At 42.1% G+C, this 20828-nt stretch overlaps 1 protein-coding gene across 1 annotated transcript in view; it reads left to right on the top strand.

Annotated features, from left to right (window-relative positions):
- WWC1 (WW and C2 domain containing 1) overlaps positions 1-20828 on the top strand; it is a 235908-nt gene that overhangs the window by 197169 nt on the left and 17911 nt on the right. The window contains exons 16-17 of the mRNA XM_006864838.1: positions 807-959; positions 5517-5608. Of these exons, the coding sequence (XP_006864900.1) occupies positions 807-959; positions 5517-5608 (245 nt within the window). The remainder of the gene's footprint in view (positions 1-806; positions 960-5516; positions 5609-20828) is intronic.

The raw sequence follows: 20828 nt of genomic DNA, 5'->3' as shown, positions 1-20828 counted from the left end.
GCTTTTAGGGAAGGTTTTTACATTTATCTGTGGGTATCCAGGGCTCATGTATGGAATTACTAACCAGCATAACTGAATAATCAGATGAGGGACATTTTGCTATGTCAACTAGGTGGCTAAAGTCTAATCCTCAGAGCCTATGGTTTGAACGGTCAGCAACGCTTGGGCCTACAGGGCCTTGAACTCCTGACTGGGTCTGCATGGTCTGCATCAGATTCCCCCTTATTTATTATTTGTTTAAGGGACTCTAGTATAGTTTTTAAATCTCTTGTTATGGATAAGTTTTAGCAGTTTTCTTCTTACTTCTTCAGTGTCTGAGTTCCTTGGTAGATGGTTAGCTCCAAGGAGGTGGAGCCATGTGGGGACAATCATTTAGCCCCCGTACCTAACATTAAGCCTGGTGCTCAGTATGATTGACACAGTGCTCAATAAAGCTTTGATAAGTGAATAAGCCAGTGAGTGGAGTATGTGTGTGAGTGAGTGAGTAGTGAGTTATTGAAGATTGTTAGCAACTAGTCCTTTCTTTCCCAGAGACCCTCCATCTCACCTAGTTCTACTAGGTACTGTGGGGTGGATTCTGAGTTTTCAATGACTTGATTTTTCAGAAATAGATGACCAGGCTTTTTTTTTCATAATTTGCAAATGGGTGGACTCAAACTGCCAACCTTTTAGTTTAGCAGTCAGACATGTTAACTGCTGACCCCACCCAGGATTTCCCATGTCACCTTGATTGATGTTTCCCTTACTTAATTCCCCAGAATACCTTGTCTTCCCCTGCTGATACGCTCTTTGTTCATCCTTGACAGGGAGGTGCCCAGATCAGCCTGGCTGAGGTCTGCCGATCTGGGGAGAGGTCAACTCGCTGGTACAACCTCCTGAGCTACAAATACTTGAAGAAACAATCCCGAGAGCCTAAACCAGTGGAAGCCCCTGGACGCTCCCCAGGACCTGAAAGCACGGTGAGCTCAGATCCAGGTCTACTCCACCCTCCCACATCCAACCTCTGGATGTAGGAATAGGGAAGCTTCCCCCAGGAACGAGATGGATGGGCACCAGAGGTGGGAAAATGGGATAGAGACTGGTCAGGGGGTGAGGGGAGAGGAGGGCAGACAAGAAGCAGGCTCTACTGAGGAGCAGGTATCACCCCATTTGTGCTTTGCGCTCCCTTCAGTACGTTGTTTAACAGCCTTGGTCTTTTCCTAACTAAATGTGCCTGATGAAAACCTTAATTCAGGATGTATTTTTAATCAAAATGAAGAAATGTGGAGAAGCCTATGAAAGATAGACAATTAACCTTTATTGAGCACCTGCTATGTACAAGATCTATTGCTATAGTTGTTAGCTGTGATTGAATCCTTCCCCAACTCATGGCAACTTCGTGTGTGACAGAACAAAATGCATCCTGGCCCTGCACCATCCCCACCATCAGTTGAGAACTGGACCGTCAAGATCCATATTGTTTTTTATTGACTGATTTTTCAGAAACAGATTGCCAGGCCTTACTTTCTAGAGCATCTTACTTTGGGACCTCCACTGATCTGTGCAGCACCATAGCAACATATAAGCCTCTACTGACTAACAGGCAGTAGTGGTGCATGAGAGACACTGGCCAGGAAACAAATCCGGTTCTCCTACATGGACCACTGAACCACCTCTACCCTCTGCAAGATAGATAACCTGTTCTAACCTGTTCTAACCCACTCATCAAGTGGATTTCAACTCATAGCGGCCGTATAGGACAAACTAAAACTTTTCTAGAGGGTTTGCAAGGATGCTCCTCAGAAACCCCATACAGGGTCGCTATGAGTTGGAACCAACTCAATGGCCCTTTCCAACAACAACATTCTTTACAGAAGCTAACAGCCACATTTTTGTCCCCCAGAATAGCTGGTGGGTTCAAACCACTAACCTTACAGTTATCAGTGAAGCACTTAACCACTGTGCTACCAGGACTCTTGTGAGATACTTGTTGTTAAATGCTATCAAGTAAGTCCTACCTATAGCAATCCTGTATAGGGTTTCTGTGGAACAACTGGTGAGTTCAAACTGCCAACCTTGCAGTTAGCCATCCAGTGCTTATCCTACAGCACCAGACCAGGACCCCATGAAATACATGGTGGTGGTTGTGTGCCATCGAGTCAGTTCTGACTCACAGCAACCCTCTATAGGGTTTCCAAGGCTGTAAGTTTCTATGGTAGCAGAAAGCCTTATCTTTCTCCCATGGAGTGATGGTAGGTTCAAACTACTGACCTGCAGTTAACGGCCGAGTTTGTAATCCACTAGCTGCCAGGCTCTTTATCAGACACATTTGTTGTTAAGTGCCATCGAGTCAGTTCCGACTCATAGCAAGCCTGTATACGGTTTCTGAGGAGCAGCTGGTGAGTTTGAACCACCAAACTAGTGGTTCAAACCACTCTTGCGGTGCAGTGCTTTATCCCACAGAGACACACCATGAGCTACATAAAGGGGTTTATATAGAAGCAGGAGGAAGTCATGAGAAGGTCAGCGCCTTAGAGTCAAAACATCTGGGTGTGTTAGTTGGATAACAGGGATCATTCATTTCACTTCTCTGAGCCTCTATCCTTATGCAAGTACAGTGGCTCTGTAGAATAAGTACTAGATTATTGACTACAAGATTTGTGGTTCGAGTCCACCCACTGCTTCTCAGGAGAAAGATGAGGGTTTCTGCTGCCAGACTTAAAAAGCCTCAGAAACCCTACAGAGGGTTGCTAGAAGTCAGAACCAACTCTGTGACACTTAACAACAAGTATAGAATAATTATTAGGAAGATTTTTGAAAATACAGGGAAAGAGTAGTTGGTCACTGCATGATATATTTAACTGTTGTTAATTTCACATAAAGCCGTTTGAACTGCAAGGTCAGTGGTTCAAGACCACCAGCTGCTCCTCGGAAACCCTATAGACGGTCTCTATGGGTCAGAATCGACTTGACGACACTTAACAACAACAACAATCTCACATATGCCTAGTTTTAGTTTTAAAATATGTACTGTTTTCATTTGGTTGTAGCACATTTTAACTTGTTAAAATATCTTTAAACTGTTTCATGTACTTGAAAAGCCTACATCTGCTGGCTTAAGTAGAGTAGACTGGCCAGTTCCCAGCTGAACAGTGAAGCTACTTGTGAAAATAGCATGGGGGTAGCATCTTCTGACCTCATAAGGTAGAAGGAGAGTCAGCATCAGCCCAAGGCCGATGCCTGTGAGGATGAGATCAGATATGCCTCCACCTGCCGCCTTCCTTAACAGTTCTGACACCAACCATGCCTCCCACAGCACACTTTCTCTCTCAGTTGGATCAAGAATTCATCACAATTTCCACACAGAACTCACAATTATGGGGCTTATTAGGGAAGTTAACAGGTTACAGTTCAGAGTCAAAAATGCTCAAAGATAATTCTTCCAATCAGGAAAGCCGCCTTTTTCTCAGCCATGTCCACGGACAGGTGGCTCTCTGGCCCTCTGCCCCTTGGTCTGACCTCAACCCTGCTCAAGCAATATTACAAAGCTCTTTTAGAGCAGCTGATAAATTCCCCAAGGACACTCCACTCCTCAACCCAAAGGCATTAAGCTCAAGCCCCTTATGTCAGCAACCCAGGCTCCCTCAATTAAATGCCTGGTGGCACCCCACTCCACAAGTAAGCCTCCTGCCCAAATTCCCTCAGCTTTACTTGCTACGTGGGTGGGAAGTCCACTGCTCTGTCTCGTGCTTTGGCTCTTGGTATTGCTGTTGCACACCACAGCTGTATCACAGCTTTGTCTCCTGGCACTTCTTCCTTGTTGGTAGTGAGATTGAGTCCCACCTCCACCCCCTGCTTCTGACATGGCTTATTTTAAACCCAGCAGGATGACAAAACTGACCAATCCTCTCATTAGATTTCCAAGTTTGTGCATTCACAGTTAACACTGCTAACAGTAATTTACAACTGAATCCTATCAGTCAACATCTTTACTCACCTTTTCTTATACAGACCCATCAGCCAAAAGAAGTAATTCACTGAGTATCACAGTGAGTAACTGTTTTTTGGATGATTCCTGATTCATGGCTCCTGGCCATATCAAAAAGTCAAATAGAATGTGCTTACAATCCAGGTTGTCTTGCAGTTCTCTTTAGTGTCCTTCCCTTTGTCAGTACTTGGATACCTTGGACAATCACTGCCCGGAATTTCAATGAAGAGGATAGGCTGAGCTATGTGGGCAAGGACAAGGGGGTGAGAAGGAGGTCTATTGTTTCCCTCCTGCCCCTTTTCTTCTTCTTCTTGCAGTATCACCATCACTTACTGTATTTATTACTTACTGTTTTTCCCTCTTTGTTAGGCATTGTCCTTTTTATTGCATGCAGTTGACCAAGACAAACATCTAAGGATCTACATGTAATAAGTCACAAAGATAGGTCTCAAACCTAGGTCTCTCTCACTCCAAAAAGGAGACAGTGAGCTGTAAGAGTTGACCAACTTAAAAACAGACTCCTCCACTTATTGTACAGGACCTTGGGTAAGAAACATGAATCCTAGGCACCTTACTTGCCCATTCCCATTTCTCCGACTTACCAGGATGGCTGCAAAAATTAAATAAATACTACATGCTAACCATTAAAAAGGATACCTGGTATATATACCATGCGTTCAATCCTTTTCAATTCTCTTTGCCTTTCCCCAAAAGAAAATTTCAGGGATTATTATCCAGACTGGCCCACACTACCAAAAAAAATTGCAAGGCAACCATATATTCAGAAAACCACCAGATCCCAGGTTTGCTTTACTGTTAGCTGTCATTTATTGAGTGCCAATTATGTGCTAAGTACTCTTCTGGATATCTCTTATACATAGTTTCTGTTCATTAATAGCCTTTTGTAGTAATTATTAGAGAAAATGAAGTCTCAAAAAGGGTAAATAACTTTCTCAAGTCACACAGAGTTCCCCACTACAAGTCTCTTTCAGTGTAGATGGTCTTTCTCCAGGAAGCCTCCCTGGAATGCAGCCCCCAAGTTGTTTTGTCAGTCCGCCTTTGCCCCCATACCTCTAATGCTTACCTTACTCATCACTCTTAATTATTGATGATTCATGTGTTGATTCCCCCTGGCTCTACTATGATCTCCTACTATACAGAAACTTAGAATTTTGTCTCATTTACTACTATACAAAACTTTACTGTCTTCCAGAACACTGCTTCTTCTTGTTAAGTGCCATCAAGTCAGTTCCAACTCATAGTGATCCTGTATAGGGTTTCTAAGGAGGGACTGGTGGATTTGAACTGCCAACCTTACAGTGCTACAGTATCATATCAGGACTGTGTATGCAGGGAATAGTCTCTGAAGAACTTCTGGTATGATTAGAGTTTCTCATTTACCAAGTAACCTTGGTAAAACATTTAATCACTCCGGTCTTCACTTATACCCTCAGTTCACAGCGAGAGTCACAACTCTGAGAAGCACTAGTTCCTGCCAGGTAGAACCGGTCAGGGTAGACCAGATGAACTCATCAGCTTGTCTTTGCAGGATGCAGTGTCTGCTCTCTTGGAACAGACAGCAGTGGAGTTAGAGAAGAGGCAAGAGGAAAGGAGCAGCACACGGACCCTGGAAAATAGCTGGTAAGTGAAGCTTCCTTTGGGCTTCAGGAACTGGCCTGACTTGGACCTGAGCCCAGGGATGAGATCCCCAAACACCAGGGCAATCAAGAGGATTCTCCTGGGAAAACTGATAATCTCTCTCCTCATGGATTCTCTACAGACAACAACGCAATATATAGCCTGGTACAATGATTCCTAAAATCCCTTTTTAAGTTGTCACGTGTCTGTCACCTGTGTTATTTCACACATAAGGAGATATTTCACATGGAACTCTGGTGGCATTGTAGGATAAGCAAACCTCAGGGTCAGCAGTTCAAACCTACCAGTCACTCTATGGGAGAACGATGAGACTGTCGGTCTCGGAAACCCTATCTAGGGTCACTATGAGTCAGCATCAACTCCTTGGCCATAGGTGTGATATTTCACAGTCATCTTTGTTTTGATGCTCTTACATTTATTTTCATTTAAAAAGAAATTCTAAGAAGCTTTATATTACTGTAAATGGAAATTAAGTGTAATTTGCTACAAATTAAAGTCGGATGGGCAGGAATAACAGACTAAGATAAGGTAGAAATTTCTTTCTTTCTTACATGAAAAGAGAATGGGAGGAGGCAAGCCAAGGCTCCTTTGGGAGGTCCACGTTGTTCTAGGAACCAAGGCTCGGCCTCACTTTCTCTTACACTCTTTTCCTTATTGTGTGACTTCCCTCATCAAGGTTGCCTCATAGCCCAAGGCGGCTGCTGGGTCACCAGCCATTAAGTCCACCAATCATCAGGAAAGAGGAAAGACAAAAGGATGTGTCTGTGTACATTTGATCAAGGAGTGCTCCTGAACATTTCACCCAGCAACTTCTTGCTTCTCCTTGGCTGAGCTTAGCCTTGTGGTCTCCTTAACTGCAAGGGAGCTTGGGAAATGAGGTCTGTTTTATATATATATATATGTATGTATATTAGTACCGACTCATAGCAACCCTATGTACAACAGAATGAAACAGTGCCCTGTCCTGGGCCAACCTCACAATTGTTACCACAGTTGAGCCCTTTGATGCTACCACTTTACCACTCCACCTCACTGGGGGGTCTTCCTCATTTTGAGTTGTGCCCCATCAGCAGATGAAGGTCCCGCAGGCTTTACTCCCACGGACTTTATTCCATTCACGTCATCACGGCCAACTCTACTTTGAGGAGACAGCTCTTCCCTAGTTGCCTTTTGAGTGCCTTCCAACCTGAGGGGCTCATTTTCTGGCACTATATCTGACAGTGTTTCTCTGTAATTAATAAGGTTTTCAGTGACTAAATATCCTACTGAATAGTAGTTCGTCTCTCCTTCTTCCTAGTCTGTCTTCATCTAAAAGCTCATCTAAAACCTGTCCACTATGGGTGACCCTGCTGGTATTTAAAGTACCAGTGGCATAGCTTCCAGAATCACAACAACTCACAAGCCATCAAAGTATGACAAACTGACAGACAAGTGGTGGATATAATATATATATATATATATATTTATATATATGTATGTATGTATCAGGGTTTTGTTAGAAAGAATTTAGGATCTCCCTTTCTCCGCCATCGTGTGAGTGTGACTGTCTTTCATCTTCACTATGTCTTCTTGTAAAACTTTAAGGATTAAGAGATTTTTTTGCCAAAAAACAAAAGCAGAATCATCCCATTTCCAATGGATTAGAATGAAAACTGGTCATAAAATCAGGTACCACTTCAAGAGAAGACACTGGAGAAGAATGATTACCGTTCCACCATATCAAATTTAAAATTTTATAGCCATCTGGTCAATTGAATATTTATTGGAAAGCTTCTAGTTTCTTCCTTTGTTCTTATGCTTCTAAATTAAGAGATTAATAAATATGAGACCTTTGGTTTGAGGAAATTAGAGATTGCAAAAACCATGTGGGAACCATGTCTGACATCCCCTGGTTTCACAAGGGGGAAAGAGAATCAAACTCAAAATCAACCCAAGGCTGAGTCCTATGAAGCATATGCTTCCACCTTACAACCTTCCTTAGTCTTTTCTGATACCAACCATACCCCCCACAGCACTCTCCACTTCATACCTAGGTTCAATAATCCATTTCAGTGGTGACACAGAACTCATAACAATACTCAGTATTATGGGGTTTATGGTGCTATGGAATAAAGCATTGGACTGAAAGGTCGGTTGGAACCACAAAGTTGGCGGTTCAAACTTTTAAGCTGCTTCTAGGAAAACCTATAGAGGGTCACTATGAGTTGGAACCAACTCTATAGCACTTAAGCAACATGGGGTTTATTAGGGAAATTAACAGGGTGTAATTCAGGATCAAAATCAAATGAAGATGCAGAGTTCTCCAGTCAGGAACGCCTCTTATCTGCCACACTGCAGGCATGCCTCACTCTTGTCTCTGACCTCTCAGCCATGTGGTCCCTTGGCTTCATTCGCAGTTCATGGGTCTAGAGCCTGCAGCTGCTCTGTCTCTCCATGCTGTCGCCTCTGCTGTCACTGTTTTTCTAGGTAGGATCTCATGCTCCATTCATGTTCTTCCTTCTTGATGGTCCTGGGATCTCCCATTCCTGCTGCTAAGATGGCTCCTTTTAAGCCTAGCTGGATGGCAAAGCTAACCAATACCAGCCTTAGAGTCCTATATACCTTATTTGAATGGTTAACATAAACCCAATCACTTGGTGAGAATTAAGAAGACTTTGGATAGAAATGCCATATCAAGAAAATTCAAGGTACCAGAGGGATGGTTATTAGGTTCACAGTAAGCTAAGACTACCTCAGAATGTAACTGGAAAATTAAGTGAATGAAAACAAAAAAGTAATGGGGAGTCCTGGTATTGTGCTAGAAGATAAGCACTGGACCACAAGGTCAGTTTGAACCACAAGGTCAGTGATTCAAACCTACCAGTCTTTCCCTGGAAACCCTGTCTATACAGGGTCACCATGAGTCAGAACCGAATCGACGGCATTTAACAAAAATAAGTAGATATATTACTTGCTAAGCCTCTAAGCCTTGAAATCTTCTCTCCCATTATTCAAAAGGAAGTGTTTCAAAACTGTTTCATAAACCACTGCCAAGGCAAGACTTTATCCTTGATGGAATCAGAAGGTTTGGAAAAGAATTGAAAAAGGACAACTTTCTTGCTGTCTGACTCAGTGCTGTCTAATTTCCTATATACCAACAGAAAGATCTCACCACTCACTTTAGGAAATGCTGACCTAGAATCAAGACCTAGCTACCCATGTACGAACATGCACATCTAGAATCTGAGCAATACCAGCATCCAGAAGTTTACACCACACTCCTTTCCGGTCACTCTCCTCCCTCTCCAGGGAATCCAATGCCCTGACTTCCCAAATTACACAGGTCATTGTAATCATCTCTGAGCCTCACAGGGGAAATGGGTAAGTCATACTGACTTGAATGGTCATTGGAAAAAACTAATTAAAAGCTACTACTGAAGATTACAAAGGAGCTCTGGTAGCGTAGTGGTTACAAATCCGGCTGCTAACCGCAAGGTCAGCTGTTCGAAACTACCAGCTGTCTCTCGGGAGAAAGATGAGGCCTTCTGCTCCTGTAAAGATTTACAGCCTTGGAAACCCTGTACAGGGTCGCTATGAGTCGGAACTGATTCCATGGCACATAACAACAACAACTGAAGATTACAAGGAGCTCTGGTAGCATAGTGGTTATGAGTCAGGCTGCCAACATCAAGGTCAGCAGTTCGAAACTACCAGTGGTTCCGTGGGAGAAAGATGAGGCGTTCTGCCCCCGTAAAGATTTACAGCCTTGGAAATCCTATGCAGGGTCACTATGAGTCAGAACCGACACCACGGTACTTAGCAACAACAACTGAAGATTACAAGGAGCTCTGGTAGCGTAGTAGTTATGAGTTGAGCTGCTAGTCTCAAGGTCAGTAGTTTGAAACTACCAGCTGTTCTGTGGGAGAAAGATGAGGCTTTCTGCTCCCATAAAGATATACACCCTTGGAAACCCTATACAGGGTCACTATGAGTCGGAACTGACTCCAGCACACCACCACCACCGAAGATTACATGGAACCCTGGTGGAGTAGAGAGTTACATGTTAGACTGCAAACCACAAGTCAGCAGTTCAAATCCACCAGCCGCTCCAGGGAAGATGAGACTTTCTGCTCATAAAGATTTATATAGCCTTGGGAACCTTATATGGGGTCACTGTGAGTCGGAACTGACTCGACAGCACAGACCAACAGTAGCAACTGAAGATTAGAGGAGTCCTGGTTTGATACTTTAATATAAGCAGTGAACTGCTAACTGCAAGGTTAGTGGTTCAAACGTGCCAGACATTCCTTGGAAGCCCTATACAGGGTCACTGTGAGTTGGAACTGATGCAACAGCACGTAACAACTGAAGATTAGAAGAAGCCCTGGGAGCCTAATGATCAAAGTGCTTTACAGCTAAATAAAAGATCCATAGTTCGAACCCACCCCAGCCATTCCTTGGAAGAAAGATGGAAACCCTATGTTGTTGTTACATGCCATCGAATTGGTTCTGACTCATAGTGACCCTGTATAGTGTTTCCAAGAACCAACTGGTAGGTTTGAACTGATAACCTTGTGATTCGCAGAAACCCTGTGTTGTTGTTGTGTGCCATCAAGTTGATTCTGACCCATAGTGACCCTGTATGTGGTTTCTGAGGAACAGTTGGTGAGCTTGAACCACTGACCTTGCAGTTCAAACCAACTTTACAGTCCAGCATATTAACCCAGAGCGCCACACCAGGACTTCAGAAACCCCATGTTGTTGTTGTCAGGTGCCATCAAGTCGGAACCGACTCATAGCGACCCCATGCACAGCAGAACGAAACAATGTCCGATCCTGGGCCAACCTCACTACCGCTGCCACACTTGAGTCCATCAATGATGCCACCTGGCCAATCCATCTCGTTAGGGGTCTTCCTCTTTTTCTCTGACCCTCCACCTTACCCAGCATGACATCCTTCTCCAGCGACTGTTTCCTCCTGACAATATGTCCAAAGTATGAGAGATGAAGCTTAGCCATCCTGGCCTCCAAGGAGCACTCTGGCTGCGCTTCTTCCAAAACAGATCTATTGGTTCTTTTGGCAGTCCATGGCACTTTCAGTATTCTCCTCCAACACCACAACTCAAAGGCATCAATTCTTCTACGATCTTCCTTATTCACTGTCCAGCTTTCACATCCATATGAGGCTATTGAAAACACCATGGCCTTGGTCAGGCGCACCTTAGTCCTCAAGACATCTCTGCTCTTCAATACTTTAAAAAGTTCCTGTGCAGCAGATTTGCCCAATGCAATACGTCGTTTGTCCAGTAGGGTTACTCACGATCAGAATCCATCCGATGGCAGTGGTTTGGAGTGAAGATTAGAATCTTTGGGTGGTACAAACAATTAATGCATTTAGCTATTATCTAAAAGATTACAATTTGAATCTGCCCAGAGGCATCTTGGATGAAAGCCCTGACAATCTACTTCCAAAAGAATCAGCCACTACAAAGCACAATTCTACTGTGACACTCATGGGGGCACCATGAGTCAGGATCAATTGACAGCAACTGTTTTGTGTTTTGGTTTGATGAGGATTAAGTGCAGAGTACATAGTAGAAGCTCAGTAAGTGCAGACATTATTAGGAAAAAGAGAAGGAACATTGCTTCCTGGAATGGAAAAGTGCAAACCCCATCTAGGAAGGAATGACCACAGCCTAGGTAGGAACTGTGCCATTTGGGAGGAAGTATAGATTGGGCGCCAGTGGGTGCGCTTTCAAAGCAGACAGGAGTGAATTCCTAGTGTAGCTCAATCAATTTACTGTGAGAGCCACGGTCTGGGTGTGGCCTGAACTTAAGTATGTTTTAAAAGCTTCGCGGGTGATTCTAATGAACGACCTGGGCTGTTTAGAACCACAGCTCTACACCTCCAGTTCCTCTTCTCTGAAAGAGATTTTTTAAAATACTAACGACTGCATCATGGGGTGTTTTCATCAAATTATACATGGTGAGCACTTACCACAGCCCTTGACAAGAGCGTGCACTCAATAACTCTTCTCTTTTATTATTCTAAGGATCCCTGGTGGCACAATGGTTAAGCACTTGGCAGTGAACCTTAAGGTTGGCACTCCGAACCCACCATCTGCCACAGGAGAAAAGGACTGGTAATCTCCCATAAAGAATTTTCTGGGGACCAAAAAAAAAAAAAAGAATCTTATGGGTCAGTTCTACTGTGTCACCTAAGGTCAAAATCAACTCAGTTGCACCTAACGAAAACATTATTTTTCTGTTGTTGTCAAGTTGACTCTTGACTCATAGCCACACTGTGTAGAGTTTCCAAGGAGCAGTTGGTAGGTTTGAACCACTGACATCGCATTTAGCAGTCCAGTCTTTATCCCACAAGGACACACCAGGTCTTCATTTTTATTGTTATGTTAATTGCTGGTGAGTCAGTTCTGACTCAGAGTCAGTTCTAACTCATAAAGATCCTGTATAGGGTTTAAAACATTATTTTTCTGTTGTTGTCAAGTTGACTCTTGACTCATAGCCACACTGTGTAGAGTTTCCAAGGAGCAGTTGGTAGGTTTTAACCACCAACCTTGCAGTTAGCAGTCCATTGCTTATCCTACAGCGCCACACCAGGACTACTACTCTTAGTACAATCCTATTTGAGGCCTTCGGTCTTAAGATCTCTTTAATTCACTCCAGAGGTTGGCAACTGTTTTCTGTAAAGGACTAGATGGGAAATGATTTGCTTTGTGGTGCCATACTGTCACCTCTGCCTCTGTGGTATGAGAGCCCCATAGACAATGTGCAAACAAATGGCCATATCTGCCTTCCAGGGGAACCTCAGGTAACAGACACTGGAGCTTCCATTTGATATCATTTGCACAAGTCATCAAATACCTTTTCTTTCACCATTAAAAATATAAAAGCTATTCATTCCTGTTGGACTATCCAAAAACAGGCAATGGGCTGGATTTGGCCCACAGGCCCTGTAGATGGTAACCCGTTTTTTCCTTCACTATTGCATTATGATAAAGACTATGGCAAGATTTCTGAGGTTTTGTCTGTTTTAGGTTTTCTCTAAATTGCCTCAGCTTCCCTCTTTACCTCTCTCCCTCAACTCTTCAGTCTCCCTCTCTTCCCTTTGTCTTCTGCTTTATTTCTTATTCTCTTATTTGTTCTTTCTCCCTTTCTATCTAACTTTCCTCCCTCCTGTCTTTCTCAATCATTCACTAGATTTCTTTCTTGGTCTTTCTCCCCCACTTCCTCTCTTACCTCTCTCTCCTCTAGCTTGCTGTTTCCCCATGCTGTCTCCCCCTCTCTGGACCACTGCTGTGCTCAGCTGTGCTGAGATTCATATGGGTGAAGATCTGATGCCGGAAATAGTCCCAGGACCTGCCTGCCAAATCCCTGGCACAAGATCAGTGGTTTCTGCCAAATTCCAAGCTTGTGTTGAGACTTTTCACACCGTCTCCTAGCAACTGCCTTCTGTTCTCTCTCCCTTTGTGGCCCCCTCTCTCTCCACCCCTTGCCATTCAAACTTCCCCCAGACACTGACTTACAAAGAGGGCTGGGGATCCCAGAGCTGCTGTACTGGGGTTAGTCCATCTGCAGTTCCCTCCCCCAGTCGCGAGACTTTTTTTTAGTGCCTGCTCAGAGCTGTTGTCCAATGTGGAGTTCTCCTAGACACTTGCCCCGGTTCTAATTCATACTCCTCCCTCAGCACCCAAGGCCTAGTGTACCATTTTGGTCCCTTCTTTTGTTTGTTAGGTTTAGTTACTACATGCAGTCAGAAAAATTCCATTATCTTTCAATTCCACTTTGCAAGCAAAGCAAAATTCTAAGCGTATCAGAAAATATAGGTGAAATGATCACAAGGCTAGAATGAAAAATTCATGGAAAAATTCCATTCCCTTTCAATTCTATTTTTTGTTTTGTTTTGTTTTTTTCTTTTTAACGCTTTATTGTGAATTATATGATAGTTTACATGGGAGAACATTAGCTTCACATTCATTCTATTGTATCAATGCTATTTTTCACAAATTTTTTTAAGCCCCCTCCTATTCCACGGGAGAAAGATGAGGCGGTCTGTTCCCATAAAGATTTACAGCCTCAGAAACCCTGTGTAGGGTCACTATGAGTCGGAACCAACTCCACGGTACTTAACAACAACAACAACCTATTTTGCTAACTATGAAACGTGTGTGTTTGTCTAACATAGACATTGAAAAGAGGTGTTTCTAGAACCTAGGTTGATGTGTGTTTTTAGACTAATTCTCAAATAAGATTGAACTAGTAGATGCTCCAGGAGCCCTGGCAACAGAGTGGGTTACACATTGGGCTGCTAACCACAAGGTCAGCAGTTCAAATCTGCCAGCCACTCTGCAGGAGAAAGATGAGGCTTTCTGCTGCCATAAAGATTTACAGCCTCGGAAACCCTATTCAGTTGGAACCGACTTAACGGCACGCAGCAGCCACCGCAGTAAATTACTCTACCAGCAACAGCTGAGAGTACTGCTTAAAAGAACCGATTGTCATTGAGTCTAGATTCCAGTTCATTGCCACCCAACATGGGTCAGAGTAGGACTGTGCTCCATGTTGTCTTTTGTTTAGTTTTGAACATTTTATTGTGCTTTTGATGAAAGCTGACATAACAAATCAGTTTTCCAATCAATAATCCATACACAAATTATCCCATGACATTGATTTCAACCCCACCAATATGTCAGCATCTTATCTCCCTCCTTCCCCGTTTCCATTCATCTGGTTTTTCTGTCCCTCCCCACTAGCTCATCTTTGGTTTGGGGCAAATGTTGCCCTTTTGATCTCCTAGGGTTGATTGTTGTTGTTGTTGTTGTGTGGTGTCAAGTTGGTTCCAACCCATACCGACCCTATATAGGGTTTCCCAGGAGTGGCTAATGAGCTTGAATCGCCAACCTTGCAGTTGAAAGCAGCCTTGTATTCCACCATATTAACCCATAAGCTCCACACCAGGACTCCTGAGGTTGGTTAAAATTAAGAAATAAGGGAGCATATTCTTCCCAGGTGTTTTTGTTTTATGTAGCACTGTAGGATCAGCACTAAACTATGAACCACAAGGTCAGTTCAAACCCACCAGGTAATCCTTGGAAGCCCTATGTAGGTTCACTATGAGTCAGAACTGACTCTACAGTACTAACAACAACAGCATCTATTAATTGAATAAAAGGTGGCTTCTGAGAGTGTCTTCAGTTTCAAGTCAGAAAGTTGCCTTAGGACAAGCCTTTGTTGTTAAGTGCCATCAAGTCACTTCTGACTCATAGCGTCCCTGTATAGTGTTTCTGAGGAGCAGCTGGTAAGCTTGACCCACTGACCTTACTGTTCAAACGACCCTGCAGTCCAGCATATTAACCCACAGTGCCACAGGAGTTCATATAGACTCTTTCAGACCAGTAAGTCTGTTCTCTTTTAAAAGAAAAAAAATTTTTTTATTCTATATTTTTTATCCATTCTAACTGGGACTTTTTTCTATTTGGCCCTGGTCCGAGTGGTCAGTAGTGTTAGCAGAACACCATCTAGTTCTTCTGGTCTCAGAGAAGGCTGTGGGTGACTAATCCTTCCATATGGTTTTTAATGGTTAATCTTTCAGAAATATATTGCAAAACATTTCTTGCGAAGCACTTCTGGGTAGACTCAAACCTCTAACCTTTCAGTTAGCAGCTGAACATTTTAACAGTATTATCACCTACTCCTTAAATTTACCTTCACCCTTTCTAGCACTTATAATCAAACTACTGTCTTAATATTAAAAATGTACTTTTTAATCCTAATGTTGTGCAGTGCCATCAAGTCAGTTCCAACTCATAGTGACCCTGTATAGGGTTTTCAAGGGGCAGTTGGTGAGTTTGAACTGCCGGCCTTGCGATTCAAACCAATCTTGTGGTCCAGTGCTTATCCTACAGCGCCATGTAATAGACAGTGATAAACTGACTTCAGAGTGTGAATTGGCTGCTCTGATTGACACTTCCCACAGAGGTATGACTGATTCCTTACTTTCCCTAGCACTTGGCATTATCATTTTTGCCAGGCCAATGGGTGAAAAGAGATTGTCTATTTTAGTTTATCTTTTATTCTCTTTACAGTTAAGATGGAGTGTATTTTGTTATGGAAATACTTAGAGCAAAATAATTGACCTCTTAACAGTTCAGCTGGGTTGGAACTTAGGTTGGAATCCTAGATCCACCATTTAGTATTCTTTTGACATTGGACAAGACAGGTCAGCTATGTGATCCTCAGTATTTTCATCTGTGAAACGGAGATAATCTCCATTATCTCTAGCTGCTAGACCTCAGCATAGCATCTAGAGCCAATCAAGCCCACAATGAATACTTGCTAATCTGGCTTTGCAGAATTCCTTTGTGGAGTTGTTCCCTGTGTAATCACATGTTTAATGGCTATTTTATTGGTAGATATTGGGTCTGTTGGGGTAAAAAGGAAGAACAAAGTTCCCTCCAACTAATTCCATCTAAGTGCAGGGGAGCTTCTAATCACAGTATTGGATACGGTGATCCAAGATCTATTTTCCCTACTGGGAAAACCCTGTTATATTTATCCACAGTCACACTGGGCCAGCTAGCTCAATTTCATAGTCTCTGCCTTTGGCTGGAATTCTATTGGCTCAGCATGGTAACACAGCCTCATACTGATAAGAAACCAAGCAGTTATAAGTGTCAATAAGAAATAAAGATGGAACTAAAGATAAATTACAACTTAACAAACCAGCTTCTAGCAAGTGGACTCCTTTGATTCCATGTGTGCCAGAGTAGAACCATGTTCCATAAGGTTTTCAATGGCTGATTTTATTGATTTTGTAAGCAGATCACAAGCGTTTTCTTTTGAGGTGCTTCTGGGTGAACTCAAACCTCCAACCTTTTAGTCAGTAGATAAGTGCATTAGCTATGTGTGCCACTCCACTAGTAATAGATGCCTAATTAGCCACATCAATTCTTCCAACCCTAGAGTCCATGGGGAAAGGAGTAGTCCCTAAAATAAAGTGTCTTCAATGGATGGTGCTGGAACAACTGGGTATCTATAAGGGAGAAAAAAAACATTGATCCTTACCTTGTTGTTGTTGTTAAGTGCCATCAAGTCAGTTCCAACCCATAGCGACCCTGTATAGGGTTTCTGAGGAGCAGCTGGTGAGTTTGAACTGCCAACCTTGCAGTTCAATGGCTTTGTAGTCTGATGCATTAACCCACAGCGCCACACCAGGACCCTTACCTTACACCATATATAAAAATTACTCTGTTATGCATCATAAAGCTAATAAGCATAAAAGCTAAAGCTAAAAATTCTTAGATATAGGAGAAATGCTTTTCAGACTTGGGGCAGGCAAAGATTTTTTAGATAGAAGATTAAAAGAAAAAAATGATAAATTGGATTTACATGGAATATTAAAAGCCGAAAACATTTTTAAAATGATAATTCAGATTTAGATAGAATATTAAAAGCAGAATATATAAAAGAAAAAATGTTGGATTGTTTCAAAATTTAAGACCTCTGTTCTTTGGACGATGATGTTGTTGTTAAGTGTCATAGAGTTGATTCCAACTCATAGTGACACTGTATAGGGTTTACAAGGAGCAGCTGTTAGGTTTGAACTGCCACCTTTTTAGTTCAAATTGACCATGTGGTCCAGTATTTATCCTACAGTGCCACAGATAGGACATTTAAAAACAAAAATCCCACTGCCATCGAGTTGATTCCAACTCATAACAACCTTATGTGGGGTTTCTGAGGTTGTAAGTCTCCCTTTTCTCCTTTAGAGCAGCTGGTGGATTTGAGCTGATGACCTTAGCAGTTAGCCGTCCAACACGTGATCCACTACTATGCCATCAACAACACAATTTTTTTAAATGGGCAAGAGTTTCTGACATATTTCACAAATGGAAATATATGAATGGTCAATAAGCACATGAAACAATCCTCAACAGAAAAATGCAAATTAAAATCTCGAGGAGGTATTAGTACAGATGTAGTAGAAGGACTAGATTTAAAGACTGACGGTTGTTGTTAAATGCCATCAAGTCAGTTGTTTGCTACTCATAGAGACCCTGCATTGGAATTCCAAGGAGTGACTGGTGGGTTTGAACCACTGACCTTGCAGATAGCAATCCAGTGCTCACCCTACAGTGCCACACCAGGATTCCAATATCAAGTTTAAATGAAGAAGTGAACTCTCACACCATTATTAGAGGGAATGTAAAATGGCACAACCACTCTGGAAAAGCTTGTCAGTTTCTTCAAAAGATAATCTTATTCTTACATGTGATTTAGCAATTCCACTCTCAGGTGTATGTCTAAGAGAAATGAAAGCATATCTATACAAACATTTGCGGGAGCTTTCATCTTAATGACTAAAAAAGTGGAAATAGTTCAAATGGTTATCTACTGATAAATGGCTAAACAAACTGTGAATGGCTTAACAAATTGTAATGTATCCATCTAATGGAATATTACGAGTTGCCGAGGAGTCAATTCTGACATGGCGACCCATGTGAGTCAGACTACAACTGTGCTCCATAGGGCTTTCAATGACTGATTTTTCCAAAGTAGATTCCCAAGTCTTTCTTCTAAGGTGCCTCGGATAGACTTGAACCATTTACACCCTCCTGGGGGTTCCAATAGAATGTTCCACCCACTGCTACCCAGTCAATTCCTATAAAATACCAATAAAATAGTGACACCTGGGAAGAATGTGCTCCTTAGTTCTTAGTTCTAATCAACCCTGGGAGATCTAAAGAGCAACATTTACCCCAAAGATGAGATAGCAGGGAGGGACAGAGAAACCAGATGAGTGGGCATGGAGAAGGAGGGGAAGGCAAGGAGGAGGAGGCTGACATATTGCTGGAGTTGAAATCAATATCACAGAATAATTTGTGTATGAATTATTGATTGGAAAGCTAATTTGTTATGTAAGCTTTCATCAAAAGCACAATAAAATGATAAAAACAAAACATTCACAACTACAGTAGTAAGGTTTGCTCACCATGAAATGGTCAGCCATTCAAGATCGAAAGGACAACGTTTACCTAAGGACAATAGTTCAGAAGAGCTGGGAAGGAAGGTGGAATGGAAATATGAACCATAGGTCTGAAGTAGGATAACTGCTGTTACATGGAGGGGATTGCAATCATTGAGATGACATGAAGTGTATTATTAGTTGAATGTACAACTGATAATCTTGTCTGTAAACCTTCTCTCAACTCACAATACAAAGTTCCAAAATAAAAACAACAACGTGCAGCACAGTTCTACTCTGACACATGTAAGGTGTCAGCGAACTAGAGTCAAGCCTGTGGCAACTGATCAGGTTAAGAGGTGATCTCAACTCTTGCTGGTGGAGCATTTACTGCTGCTACTGAGTGCCATCAAGTCAGTTCCAACTCATAGTGACCTTATATAGGGTTTCCTAGGCTATAAATCTTCATAGGAGCAGAAAGCCTCATCTTTCTCCCATAGAGCAGCTAGTGAGTTTGAACTACCAACCTTACAGTTAGTTGTTGTTGTTAGGTACCATCCAGTTGGCTCCAACTCATAGCAACCCTGTGCACAACAAAACAAAACACTCCCTTGTCCTGCATCATCCTCACAGTGTTACACTTGAGCCAGCCCACTGCTGCTGCCATTGTGCTAATCCATCTCACTGAGGTCTCCCCCTTTTCGCTGCCTTTCTACTTTACCAAGTATAATGTCCTTCTCCAGAGACTGGTTCCTCCCGATAACATGTTCGAAGTATGAGAGAGGACCTCTCACCATCCAGGCTTCTAAGGAGCATTCTGGCAGTATTTCCAACATAAATTTGTTTGGTCTTCTAGCTGACCATAGTACTCTGAATATTCGAATCCAATGTCATAATTCAAATGCCTCACTTCTTCTATGGTCTTTCTTATTCATTGTCTAACTTTCACATGCATATGTGGCTATTGAAAATACTATGGCTTGGGTCAAGCATGCTATAGTCCTCAAAGTGACATCTATGCTCTTGAACACTTTACAGTGGTCTAGTGCAATCAATCAATAAAAATTTTTTTAAAAAAGGTCTAGTTCAATAGACCTTTTTTAAAAAAATTAGGCTAATACATTGGCCTAATGCTATGTATTGTTTGATTTCTTGACTGCTGCTTCCATGAGTATTGATTGTGGATCTAAGCAAAATGAAGTCTTTGGCAACTTCAGTCTTTTCTCCATTTATCATGATGTTATTTATTGGTCCAGTGGTGAGGATTTTTGTTTTCTTTACATTGGGTTGCAATCCATACTGAAGGCTAGGGTCTTTGATCTTCATCAATAACCATTTTAAGTCCTTTTCTCTTCCAGAAAGCCAGGTTGTATCATCTGCATATCACAGTTAATGAGTCTTTCTTCAATCTCAAAATCATATTATATTTCATATAATCCAGCTTCTCAGATTATTTGCTCAGCATGCAGGTTGAATAAGTATGGTAAAAGAATATAACCATCATGCATAATTTTCCTGATTTTAAACCATTCTGTGTCCTCTTTTTCTCTTCAAACAACTGCGTCTTGGTATATACACAGGTTCCTCCTGAACACAATTAAGAGTTCTAAACTACCCATTCTTTGCAATGTTATCCATAGCTTGTCATGATCCACACAGTCGAAAACCTTTGCATAGCCAATAAAGCACAAGTAAACATCTTTCTTGTATTCTCTGCTTTCAGCCAAGATCCATCTGACATCAGCAATGATATCCCTCATTCCACATAGCCTTCTGAAACCAGCTTGAATTTCTTTCAGTTCCCTGTTGCAGTGGTTTTTTTAATTATCTTCAGCAAAATTTTACTTGCTTGTGATATTAATGATATAATTCAATAATTTCCACAATCCCTTGGGTTACCTCTCTTTAGAATGGGGCACAAATATGGCCAGGTAGATGACTGCCAAATTTCTTGTCATAGATGAATGCATATCTTCAGTGTTTCCAAAGTTTGTTGCAAGTTTCACTTTGTATTTCGTCAGTTCCTAGAGCCTTGTTTTTTGCCAATGCCTTCAGTGCAACTTAAACTTCTTCCTTTAATACCATCTGTTCTTGATCATATGTTGCCTCTTGAAATGGTTGAACATTGGCCATTTCTTTTTGGTATAGTGACTCTGTGTATTCCTTCCATCTTCTTTGATGCTTTCTGCATCAAACAATATTTTGCCCCATTGTTGTTGTTAGGTGCCATCGAGTCAG

This window comes from Chrysochloris asiatica, unplaced genomic scaffold (genome assembly GCF_000296735.1).
Source record: "Chrysochloris asiatica unplaced genomic scaffold, ChrAsi1.0 scaffold00071, whole genome shotgun sequence".
NCBI lineage: Eukaryota > Metazoa > Chordata > Mammalia > Afrosoricida > Chrysochloridae > Chrysochloris > Chrysochloris asiatica.
This window is presented reverse-complemented; position numbering and strand designations above follow the sequence as displayed.